This window comes from Montipora foliosa, chromosome 14 (genome assembly GCF_036669935.1).
Source record: "Montipora foliosa isolate CH-2021 chromosome 14, ASM3666993v2, whole genome shotgun sequence".
NCBI classification, from domain to species: Eukaryota; Metazoa; Cnidaria; class Anthozoa; order Scleractinia; family Acroporidae; genus Montipora; species Montipora foliosa.
Genome location: NC_090882.1, coordinates 15,996,205 through 16,008,704, shown reverse-complemented (window position 1 = coordinate 16,008,704; position 12,500 = coordinate 15,996,205). Strand labels below are relative to the sequence as shown.

General features: G+C 36.6%; 1 protein-coding gene across 1 annotated transcript in view; it reads right to left on the bottom strand.

Annotated features, from left to right (window-relative positions):
• The window catches only part of LOC137984470 (uncharacterized), a 13,173-nt gene extending 1,090 nt beyond the window's left edge, over window positions 1-12,083 (bottom strand). The window contains exons 1-19 of the mRNA XM_068831640.1: window positions 12,002-12,083; window positions 11,759-11,830; window positions 11,496-11,573; window positions 11,247-11,372; window positions 10,833-10,994; window positions 10,422-10,514; window positions 10,175-10,246; window positions 9,912-9,989; window positions 9,249-9,410; window positions 8,838-8,930; window positions 8,594-8,665; window positions 8,331-8,408; window positions 7,705-7,797; window positions 7,462-7,533; window positions 6,077-6,142; window positions 3,538-3,605; window positions 2,783-2,841; window positions 881-1,006; window positions 385-430 (exon numbers count right to left, since the gene is read on the bottom strand). Of these exons, the coding sequence (XP_068687741.1) occupies window positions 385-430; window positions 881-1,006; window positions 2,783-2,841; window positions 3,538-3,605; window positions 6,077-6,142; window positions 7,462-7,533; window positions 7,705-7,797; window positions 8,331-8,408; window positions 8,594-8,665; window positions 8,838-8,930; window positions 9,249-9,410; window positions 9,912-9,989; window positions 10,175-10,246; window positions 10,422-10,514; window positions 10,833-10,994; window positions 11,247-11,372; window positions 11,496-11,573; window positions 11,759-11,830; window positions 12,002-12,081 (1,696 nt within the window). The 5' untranslated portion in view covers window positions 12,082-12,083. The remainder of the gene's footprint in view (window positions 1-384; window positions 431-880; window positions 1,007-2,782; window positions 2,842-3,537; window positions 3,606-6,076; window positions 6,143-7,461; window positions 7,534-7,704; window positions 7,798-8,330; window positions 8,409-8,593; window positions 8,666-8,837; window positions 8,931-9,248; window positions 9,411-9,911; window positions 9,990-10,174; window positions 10,247-10,421; window positions 10,515-10,832; window positions 10,995-11,246; window positions 11,373-11,495; window positions 11,574-11,758; window positions 11,831-12,001) is intronic.
• Between the last annotated feature and the right edge of the window lie 417 nt (window positions 12,084-12,500).

Genomic DNA, 12,500 nt, shown 5'->3' with positions numbered 1-12,500 from the left:
GCAGAGTGGTAAAATGCAAGGCTGAACAAACAAGCAGCGAACGAAGAAAAATGACTAGGATTATTTCATAAAGATCACAAGTGATCTTAATATAAAGATCACGAGTAAGAAGGCCTCATTCGCTCTTAAAAAGTGTCATCGTTCTTTGACGTCATTGGGAAGATCATTTGGGAAGAATAAATTCATGATGAAGTAGATAACTTGTTGGAATCATGCAGAATAACAAATGGAAGAACTAAACATTGTTTCAGTTATCTTTTCCGTAACTATGATGTTAAACCCTCCTTACTTTTGTAAGGAGTCTGTTGACTGAAGCCCCTGTGTTTGCTTTCTTCGAAATTTTCTAACACTGGGAAAATGTTAAGAGAATGACAGTTAACATACCACATCTAGGGCAGCATTCTACGTCACTTGGGGGTCGGTGATATCCCTAGAAAGAGAGGGGAAACGTATTAATAAAAAATTGTTAAATATTGAGAAGGCTAACTGTTAAAACGTTGAAAAGAGCTGAATAGTAAAAAACGAACAAAATGACCTTAACGGGACAAAACTCCTTGTAGTACCGAAGCGTCAAAGTGGCAAAGCATCACTGAAATGTTCTGATTCAATGCCAGAAAAAGTTCTCTTCATTTGAAAAGAGACTTATTTGGGCTTAACTTGAAAAAACAACAACTGAAAAATACACGGAAATGAATTATCCGATTTCGCTTTTCCTCTTTTCATCTGAGCAACTCAGTAACTTCTTAAGCGAGTGTTAAACTAACTGGTGTAGTGGCTCAGTAAATTATCCTGGCTGACGAGGTAGATGTTTAAGTCACTCAGAAACTGGCTCACTGACTGACTGACTGGGATCAGAGGATCACTTTTCTTTAATACTCACAGGCTCGCATGGACTGCATTTCTCAACGGTAACCACGATCTGTCCAACGTACTTATTAAGACAGTCATTAAAGACGCTTTCGCACTTGACTGTCTTGCAAGGGCCATCTGTCCATTCATCACCAGTCTAGATGTAAAAGATCATTCAAAGTTAAGTTACCTTCATGTTAAAAATAACCACACACAATATGTGTAGGACTGAAATCGTATAAACCTGCTCATGCATCTCGTAATTTATGAGCACGAGAGATGTTTTGAAAGTTTTAAAAAAATAAGAATTTTCAAAACATCAAGAATACCCATAAATCACGAAATGTACGAGCAGGTTCATGCGATTCTAAAATTTTTATAACATACGCAACAAAATTACTCTATCGCGCTGTTTCCATAGCAACTTTCGTATTGCACTAGGTTATGAGCACTTTGTAACATGAGAAATAATTTTCAGTTTTCACATGACGTCACGACCGCCATGTTGGTGCCTCTAAACAAAGAAAAGGCGGCCATATTGGTGCCCCGACCAAATCCTCCGGGAATTTAACTCTATTATTATGCAAACGCATAAATGAAAGGCTGTTTTTTAATCGAGAATCCGTTGACATGCAAAATGAGGTGGACCAATTTTTTAAACAAAGGAGTGGAAGAATAGCTCGCTCAGGGTAACTGGGGGGAGGGGGAAGGGTTGTCTCGGGTTCTCGAGACCATATAAACAGGGCCTAAACTCAATTAAACGTTTTAAGGATTAGAGACACGTAATGTGCAAACGGAGCCAATTATCCTATTTTTAAGAATCTCTAAGTGATCGCTTGTTCGTTTTCTTTCCTAATTCACTCAAAGATGGAAGTATTCATCTCGCAACCACTTTTTAAAGTAAACAATGCAGGGATGCAGGGATGGCGCAGTGGTGAGAGCACTCGCCTCCCATCAATGTGGCCCGGGTTCGATTTCCAGACTCGGCGTCTTATGTGGGTTTAGTTTGTTGGTTCTCAACTCTGCACCGAGAGGTTTTCCCCGGGTACTCCGGTTTCCCCTCTCCTCAAAAACCAACATTTGACTTGATTTACTTTCATTGTTAATTTCAGTTTACAGTGTCCCCAATTAGCGCTCCAGCGCTAGAACGACTAGACACTTAAATAAAGTTCCTTTCCTTTTCTTTCCTTACAAGTTAAGGATCATATTTCCCGTGTATTATCGGGAAGACAAAAGATGAAAGTGAATACGTTTCCAATGGCAACATTAGAGGAGAAATGGTTCTCCCAAGAGCAAATTAGCCGTGTTGAATTATTGATGTGTTTGGGTCTTTTCGGATTATAACACCGGGCAGTGACAGCAACCAAGCATCTGTGAGTGAATATGAAGTTTTTCACGTCAAAACCAAAGAAATGGTCACCGCCTCCTTCCCCTCCCCTCAAAAAATCGTCTCCAACTGATTTTCGCGCGCAAAAAGTGGAGGCCGGCTCCAAACGAGAGGCTACTCAGTCCTGTAAATGGCTACTACATGTACGTATTGTGAACAGTCAACAATTTGTTCACAGCACAAAATAATTTCCGCAAAAGCAAAACGTTCAAGCTACAAGGATTGTCAGGTAATAGATGAATCCTTTGTTTACTTTGTTGAAGCCAGGCCACTGGCACTCTTTTAATTGCAGTGGTGCATTTACACTGTAGTTTGGTTAAGCGTAATATAATTTCATGTGGCCGGCTTGGTGGTGCTATGTCAAAAAGCTCTCGTTGTACTACGCTAAAAAAGCAGAAAGAGCCATAAGTCTGGAGAATTTGTCGAGTGCTAGAACATGTACATGTGGATGCATTGAAAGCAAAACCGAATCAATTTCAGACAAATATTCGTGTAAGCTTAAATGAACCTTAACGGATCACACTAAATGCCCGACGAATGACTTACATGATGTCCTTCAGTCTTGTTGAATCTGTTTTTGTAGATACATTGTGGGCAGACAGATGCTAGGCAAACAGTTCAAAGAAGAAGAAGAAGTTAATCCCAAAGGCAGGAGGAATTGTCATACAGCACAATGGACACTATCACGCAACTTTCAATTGTCTCTGCACATCGCTACATAAGGCTATTTACTATACAAGAGTAGCACTTAGCGATAAATGAAAGTCACACACAACCAACCAAACCATTTATGGAAGTCTTCCTTAAAACCCTGATAGTGGAGATAAGATTTAAATTCAATTGCCTCTGATGCCTCAGCAAGAATGAAATGGTAAGCCAAATGCTATTATGGGAAACAATGCATGGGAAATGATCAAGAGGGCAATTCCCTTTAATGGAGGAGAGAAAATGTTTTGAGACAAGTGGTCTGTTTGTCTGTGGATTCCATGATGATGACAAATGCACTGTAAAGAAATGTTGACTGGATGGGTACATTAGCTTGCATTGGTCAGGTGGCACTTCTTTATGACAAGAAACATTTATCAAAGCTAGGGTACATTTACTGAAGGAACAATGTATTAAAGGCATACATTTGAACTTTAGCAGTAAGGAAAGGAAAGCGTGAAAAATTCAGGCTTGAATGGAATTTGTCAGTCCTTCCTTTTCGTTACTGCTAAAGTAGCGTTCATAACTGCGATGATCTCAAAACTTAACTTATCAATCCTTTCCTGCAGCTACTTACAGAACTGAATGTTACTTACAACTTGTTATGTATGATGATGATGTTGAACTTGGTGTTATAGATGATGAGGTAATAGAGCTGCTGGACCTGACAGAAACATAGTAATGTCAGCGTAAAAAAGAAAAACATCAGGATAAATGTTAAAAGCTTAGAAAAATGAATTCTTATCTCAAACCATACTACTGAGGTTTTTTTTTTTAAGAGAAAGATGTATTATGAATGATTTTTCCTCAGTATTTAAAGTGCTACTATGATGAAAAAATCAGCTCTGGTTTTTCTTCACATTTATTTGTATTTTCGTTGATTGCTCGATAGGCGGAATTTTTTGTAGTAATTTCAAGGGGAAGCCTATTGATGTTAACTCGACTTTTTTCATTTAATGGTCCGCCATTTATTGGTGCGGTTCCGACTGATAAGCTTTCAGTGATCTGGGTCTAGGAAAAAGTGACATCATTTACTCATTAGCTTCAAAAGGCAGTGTGTGAATGTGGCTTAATTAGTATGCAGAACACGAATTTGACGATCTGAAAGCCAAAAACTCTCGTGCTGCATACTAATTAAGCCACATTCACATACTGCATTTTTAAGCTAGCGAGTAAATGACGTCACTTTCTCCTCGATCCAGGTCACTGAAAGCTTATCAATCGGAACCGCACCAAGTAATGGTGGACCGTTAAATGAAAAAAGTGGAGTTAAAATGAATAGTCTTCCTCTTGAAATTACAATGTTCTTCGTTTTGTAGTACAATGTACTACAATGTAGTACAATGTGTTAAGACAGATAAGTATATCGACACTGATAATAATGTCGAGACTAATGATGATGTGGACACTGACAAAGATGTAGACACTGACCTGTAATTAGCTACACCAAACAAGGAAGTAGGACTTTTTAAATAGGCAACATTATTTTAAGGGAATTTTCTGCTTTTTTAGGGAGAGAAAAGGGTAAGTAAATTATTTTGATAAGTAAACATATGTTTGGGCTATCTTGTAACAGTTGATTTAGCTTTTAACAAAAGACTTTATTAATTAATTTCGTGTGCTGGCATAAGCTTTCAAATTACCTGATGGAGGTTGAAATACTCGATGACGTTGACAGTGATGAGGATGTCAACACCGAGCTGGATGTGGACACACGGTAACTTTGGAATGCCCTGCCACTAGAACTACGTCAAAACACAAATATTTCGAGTTTTAAACGATGTTTAAAGACACATCTTTTTAGTTCTGCTTTTCAATGAACTCAATTTTAGAACAATATTTTGTATTTTTGAATGATAAATTTTTAAAGTCAATTTATTTGTAGTATCACCATTATTGTAATTAGCATTATCTATTACTTTTTAATAATTATTATTGTAAATATCTTTAATTTCTATTCATTGTAATGCGCCCATGATCATTTTATGAAATGGGCGCAGACGAAGTATTAAAAATTATTATTAGCTTAAAAAGGCAGTGTGTGACTGTGGCTTAATTAGTATGCAGAACACGAATTTGACGATCTGAAAGCCAAAAACTCTCGTGTTGCATACTAATTAAGCCACATTCACATACTGCATTTTTAAGCTAGCGAGTAAATGACGTCACTTTCTCCTCGATTCAGGTCACTGAAAGCTTATCAATCGGAACTGCACCAAGTAATTGTGGACCATTAAATGAAAAAAGTGGAGTTAAAATGAATAGTCTTCCTCTTGAAATTACTACAAAAAATTCTGCCTATTGAGCAATCAACGCAAATACATTTGTACCTTCAAAATGTAAAGAAAAAGGAGAGCTGATTTTGTCATTGTGGTAGCTCTTTAAATGTGTAGCTATGCTGTGCATTATGATCTGACTATCTGTACATGTACTTTGTGATGGGCTACAGCTGTACTTTCTGAGTAAATCAAAACCATCTGAAATTATTTTTGACTTCAGTGGTGCCCTGTGCTATACTTTCCACTTACGTCTTAAAATGCACGTACATCTGTAATTAGATGCATGGGCAAATTTTTGACATCCAACACAAAATGTTCCTTTAAGTCTAAGCATTTGCTACCTGTTTCTAGCAATAAGGTACTGTACATGTGAGGGGTAGCGTTATTTTTTATTAATCTTTAGTTGAGGACCACAATTCAGGGTACACTTTGTGACGTTAATTGCCTGTATTCCCTAATGTGAGTGACACTTATCAAAATCATTGTTCATCTAACTACATGGACATATCTGATACTTTCTGAGTAAATCAAAACCATCCATAACTATTTTTTTGGCTTCAGTGGTGCCCTGTGATATCTCACACATACAACTGTTTCCAGGTATTTGGTAGTGACAGAGTTCCTCATATTATGGACCTATACACACCAATAAAATTATAGTAATAACAATTATTTCCAATATTTGTTGTTGAAACCCCACCTACAATGGAAAACTAAAATTGACGAAATGCTTTTGACGACATCCGCTGTAATCTTTTGTAATTAGCAAACGAAACTGACTAAAGTTTGCTTTCGCAGCTGTTGGAATTAGAAACAGAAACACTGTGGAAAGGATGGAGCACAACTTCAATAATACCTTGTTGTTATACTTGTCAGGGTACTGGTTGATGTAGATGTTGATAGAGAACTTGAGGAAGATGTACTAGATAACAAATGACAAAGAGGTGTTTAGACAAATAAAGTCAACACCAATGTTCTTCGATAATAATTAGTTCATTAGTTTTTTTTACTTCTACCGTGGTCTAGTATCTTGTGATGTGAATCAGGATGCTACAACTCCATAGACCTTATTCATAAATGACGATAAATTTATTATGCTTTTGTCCAATTGCAAATTAGCCAACCAACCCTCGTCTTAGAGCAAGAGTCCTTTTCAACTCACTGTATGGTATCGAGACTTGGTAGGCTAATTTACACTTGGACAAAAGAATTATAAATTCACCCCCATTTATGAATAAGGTCTATTACTCCTACTATACAGTGTTTTTAACATTTTCATGACAAATTACCACACTATGTTGTAAAATGAGAACATTCTCTTTTATTTCTCCATACCAGTTTTTTTCAAATCAATCTATTGTATAGGTACTGATGATTTTGAGACAAAAATAACATTTACCTTCTAAGAATTGAAAGTGCCCATAACCCCAAAATATTTTTTCGCTAAAATAAATCTTTGCACCTGTTCGAAACGCATTGCGGCCATTTTTTGCTTTTTCTAACAAATCCTGCCATTTTATAGGCTTCAAAAGTTGCGAAACACCAAGCATCTTTTGTTCACAACCGAGTCAGAAGGGGAGTGGGTCTATTCCTGTTTTGACGTCACAAACTGATTTACATTGCATTAAATCTTTGTAAACATGTATGCAAAGTAGATTGTGACGTCAAAATAGGACTAGACCCACTCCCCTTCTGACTTGGTCGTGAACAAAAGATGTTTCGATTTTCGCAACTTTCGAAGCCTATAAAACGGCAGGATTTGTTAGAGAAAGGAAAAAATGGCCGCAATGCGTTTCGAACAGGTGCAAAAATTCATTTTAGCAAAAAAAAACATTTTGCGGTTATGGACACTTTAACCCTTTAGCAAACTTTTGTGCTCACAGTATTGTTTTTAAATTACCTAGAGGAAGTTGAAATGCTAGATGAGGTTGATTGTGATAATGGTGTTAAGACAGATAAGTATATCGACACTGATAATAATGTCGAGACCAATGATGATGTGGACACTGACAAAAATGTAGACACTGACCTGTAATTAGCTACACCAAACAAGGAAGTAGGACTTTTTAAATAGGCAACATTATTTTAAGGGAATTTTCTGCTTTTTTAGGAAGAGAAAAGGGTAAGTAAATTATTTTAATAAGTAAACATATGTTTGGGCTATCTTGTAACAGTTGATTTAGCTTTTAACAAAAGACTTTATTAATTAATTTCGTGTGCTGGCATAAACTTTCAAATTACCTGATGGAGGTTGAAATACTTGATGACGTTGACACTGATGAGGATGTCGACACCGAGCTGGACGTGGACACACTACAAAAGCATTACATGTATATTAATCTTTCGATCTGCTGAAGTAATAAGGAAGCAGGATTTTGTTTTTACAGGCGACAGTGTTTTAAGGGCATTTTGTGCTTCTTAAATAAGAGAAAAGTATTAATTTTGATAACTAAACATATTTTAGAGATAAGTTTGCTTAAGTACCTTGAGGAAGATGTAGTGGACGCCCTTGTGGTGGTTCGTGTCGAATAACTTGAAGAGCTTGAAAGGGAGGATGATGACACAGAAGTGGAGTAGCTGAAATGAAATTGTGGGAGAATTAAAATTGTCAAATTGTTTCTAAGAGTATGCAATTCTTGATGAAAATACTAATGCCCTTGTGGAAAACCTGTTTTTGGCAATAACTTTATAGTGTTAGCTTGAGGTAAATATTTCCCTGTTGCAAAGAAAACGTGCAAATAAAAGGATTGTATGTTTTTCATATAGGTACTGTACATGAAAGTAATATATAATCCTTTCAGAAACGACAGCAATTAAAACGTTTTACTATTTTCAGTCTAGAAACATATGGCATTATATAAGCTTTCTGTAAATAAGTTTAACTTGGTTGCAATTACGTAGAGGAACTTGAAAGGCTAGATGATGTGGACAGTGAGGATGATGAAGACACTGACGAAGATGTTGAGACCGAGCTGGACGTGGACACACTAAAAAAGCATTATATTACTGGATCAGTGTGCTAAAGTAATAAATAAGTAGAAGATTTTGATTGGTGACAATGTTTAAAAAGGATTTGTTCACATATTCTAGAGATGAAATTACTTGAGTACCTTGAGGAAGATGTGGTGGTTGGTGTCGAATAACTTGAAGACGTTGAACGGGACGATGACGACACAGAACTGGAGTAGCTGAGAGGAAATTGTGATAGATACACAGTCAAATCGTCTCTAAGAGTATGAAGTTCTTAATGAAAATACCAGTGTCCTTGAATGCAGGGGATTCTATGTTTGGGCTATCTTGTAACAGTTGCTTTAGCTTCAAAGAAAAGACTTTATTAATTAATTTCGTGTGCTGGCATAAACTTTGAAATTACCTGGTGGAGGTTGAAATGCCTGATGACGTTGACACTGACGAGGATGTCGACACCGAGCTAGACGTGGACACACTACAAAAGCATAACATGTATATTAATCTTTCGGTCTGCTAAAGTAATAAGGGAGTAGGATTTTGTTTTTTATAGGCAACCATGTTATAAGGGTATTTTGTGCTTCTTAAATTAGAGAAAAGTATTAAATTTCATAAGTAAACATATTGTAGAGATCAGTTTGCTTAAGTACCTTGAGGAAGATGTTGTGGACACAGTTGTGGTTGTTGGTGTCGAATAACTTGAAGAGCTTGAACGGGAGGATGATGACACAGAACTGGAGTAGCTGAAATGAAATTGTGGGAGGATTAGACAGTCAAAGTCTTTCTAAAAGTATGCAGTTCTTGATGAAAATACTAATGTCCTTGTGGAGAACTTGCATTTGGCAATAGCTTTATAATGTTAGCTTGAGGGAAATCTTTCCCTCTTGCAAAGAAAGCGTGCAAATTATAGGATTGTATTTTTTCATATAGGTACTGTACATGAAAGTAATATATAATCCTTTCAGAAACGACAGCAATTAATACGTTTTACTATTCTCAGTCTAGAAACATATGGCATTATAATAGCTTTCTGTAAATTAGTGTAACTTGTTTGCAATTACCTAGAGGAACTTGAAAGGCTAGATGAGGTCGATTGTGAGGATGATGTTGAGACAGACGATGATGTTGATACTGACGAAGTTGTAGACACTGACGACGATGTCGAGACCGATGATGATGTAGACACTGACGATGATGTCGACACTGAACTGGACGTGGAGACACTGACATGAGAGAAAACACTTTTTAATGATAGGTTATCATAGTGTTAAAGATCATGAATGTTCCCTACAAGGTTGTAGTGAATTTAAAAATGTGTTTAGGGTTGTGTAAAGTTGATTTGTAGTGTTTTTTTCTAAAGTTAAAGGAAAAGAAGATGGAATCTTTTCAGAATGACAGCACTAAAAACGTTTAAAAGTAGAACATATATCATTATAGCAGCTTTCTGTAACTTAGTGTAAATTGTTTACAATTACCTAGAGGAAGTGGAAATGCTAGATGAGGTCGATTGTGACGATGATGTCGACACCGACGATGATGTGGACAGTGAGGATGATGTAGACACTGACGAAGATGTTGAGACTGAGCTGGACGTGGACACACTAAAAAAGCATTATATTACTGGATCAGTGTGCTAAAGTAATAAATAAGTAGAAGATTTTGATTGGTGACAATGTTTAAAAAGGATTTGTTCATATATTTTAGAGATGAATCTGCTTGAGTACCTTGAGGAAGATGTGGTGGTTGGTGTCGAATAACTTGAAGACGTTGAACGGGACGATGACGACACAGAACTGGAGTAGCTGAGAGGAAATTGTGATAGATACACAGTCAAATCGTCTCTAAGAGTATAAAGTTCTTAATGAAAATACCAGTGTCCTTGAATGCAGGGGATTCTATGTTTGGGCTATCTTGTAACAGTTGGTTTAGCTTTAAAGAAAAGACTTTATTAATTAATTTCGTGTGCTGGCATAAACTTTAAAATTACCTGGTGGAGGTTGAAATGCTTGATGACGTTGACACTGACGAGGATGTCGACACCGAGCTAGACGTGGACACACTACAAAAGCACAACATGTATATTAATCTTTCGGTCTGCTAAAGTAATAAGGAAGTAGGGTTTTGTTTTTATAGGCAACCATGTTTTAATGGTATTTTGTGCTTCTTAAATGAGAGAAAAGTATTAATTTTGATAATTAAGTAAACATATTTTACAGTTCAGTTTGCTTAAGTACCTTGAGGAAGATGTAGTGGACACAGTTGTGGTTGTTGGTGTCGAATAACTTGAAGAGCTTGAAAGGGAGGATGATGACACAGAACTGGAGTAGCTGAAATGAAATTGTGGGAGGATTAGACAGTCAAAGTCTTTCTAAGAGTATGCAGTTCTTGATGAAAATACTAATGTCCTTGTGGAGAACTTGCGTTTGGCAATAGCTTTATAATGTTAGCTTGAGGTAAATCTTTCCCTCTTGCAAAGAAAGCGTGCAAATTATAGGATTGTATTTTTTCATATAGGTACTGTACATGAAAGTAATATATAATCCTTTCAGAAACGACAGCAATTAATACGTTTTACTATTCTCAGTCTAGAAACATATGGCATTATAATAGCTTTCTGTAAATTAGTGTAACTTGTTTGCAATTACCTAGAGGAACTTGAAAGGCTAGATGAGGTCGATTGTGAGGATGATGTTGAGACAGACGATGATGTTGATACTGACGAAGTTGTAGACACTGACGACGATGTCGAGACCGATGATGATGTAGACACTGACGATGATGTCGACACTGAACTGGACGTGGAGACACTGACATGAGAGAAAACACTTTTTAATGATAGGTTATCATAGTATTAAAGATCATGAATGTTCCCTACAAGGTTGTAGTGAATTTAAAAATGTGTTTAGGGTTGTGTAAAGTTGATTTGTAGTGTTTTTTTCTAAAGTTAAAGGAAAAGAAGATGGAATCTTTTCAGAATGACAGCACTAAAAACGTTTAAAAGTAGAACATATCTCATTATAGCAGCTTTCTGTAACTTAGTGTAAATTGTTTGCAATTACCTAGAGGAAGTGGAAATGCTAGATGAGGTGGATTGTGACGATGATTTCGACACCGACGATGATGTGGACAGTGAGGATGATGTAGACACTGACGAAGATGTTGAGACCGAGCTGGACGTGGACACACTAAAAAAGCATTATATTACTGGATCAGTGTGCTAAAGTAATAAATAAGTAGAAGATTTTGATTGGTGACAATGTTTAAAAAGGATTTGTTCATATATTTTAGAGATGAATTTGCTTAAGTACCTTGAGGAAGATGTGGTGGTTGGTGTCGAATAACTTGAAGACGTTGAACGGGACGATGACGACACAGAACTGGAGTAGCTGAGAGGAAATTGTGATAGATACACAGTCAAATCGTCTCTAAGAGTATGAAGTTCTTAATGAAAATACCAGTGTCCTTGAATGCAGGGGATTCTATGTTTGGGCTATATTTTAACAGTTGGTTTAGTTTTAAAGAAAAGACTTTATTAATTAATTTCGTGTGCTGGCATAAACTTTGAAATTACCTGGTGGAGGTTGAAATGCTTGATGACGTTGACACTGACGAGGATGTCGACACCGAGCTAGACGTTGACACACTACAAAAGCATAACATGTATATTAATCTTTCGGTCTGCTAAAGTAATAAGGAGGTAGGGTTTTGTTTTTATAGGCAACCATGTTTTAAGGGTATTTTGTGCTTCTTAAATGAGAGAAAAGTATTAATTTTGATAAGGAAACATATTTTAGAGATCAGTTTGCTTAAGTACCTTGAGGAAGATGTTGTGGACACAGTTGTGGTTGTTGGTGTCGAATAACTTGAAGAGCTTGAACGGGAGGATGATGACATAGAACTGGAGTAGCTGAAATGAAATTGTGGGAGGATTAGACAGTCAAAGTCTTTCTAAGAGTATGCAGTTCTTGATGAAAATACTAATGTCCTTGTGGAGAACTTGCGTTTGGCAATAGCTTTATAATGTTAGCTTGAGGTAAATCTTTCCCTCTTGCAAAGAAAGCGTGCAAATTATAGGATTGTATGTTTTCATATAGGTACTGTACATGAAAGTAATATATAATCCTTTCAGAAACGACAGCAATTAATACGTTTTACTATTCTCAGTCTACAAACATATGGCATTATAATAGCTTTCTGTAAATTAGTGTAACTTGTTTGCAATTACCTAGAGGAACTTGAAAGGCTAGATGAGGTCGATTGTGAGGATGATGTTGAGACAGACGATGATGTTGATACTGACGAAGTTGTAGACA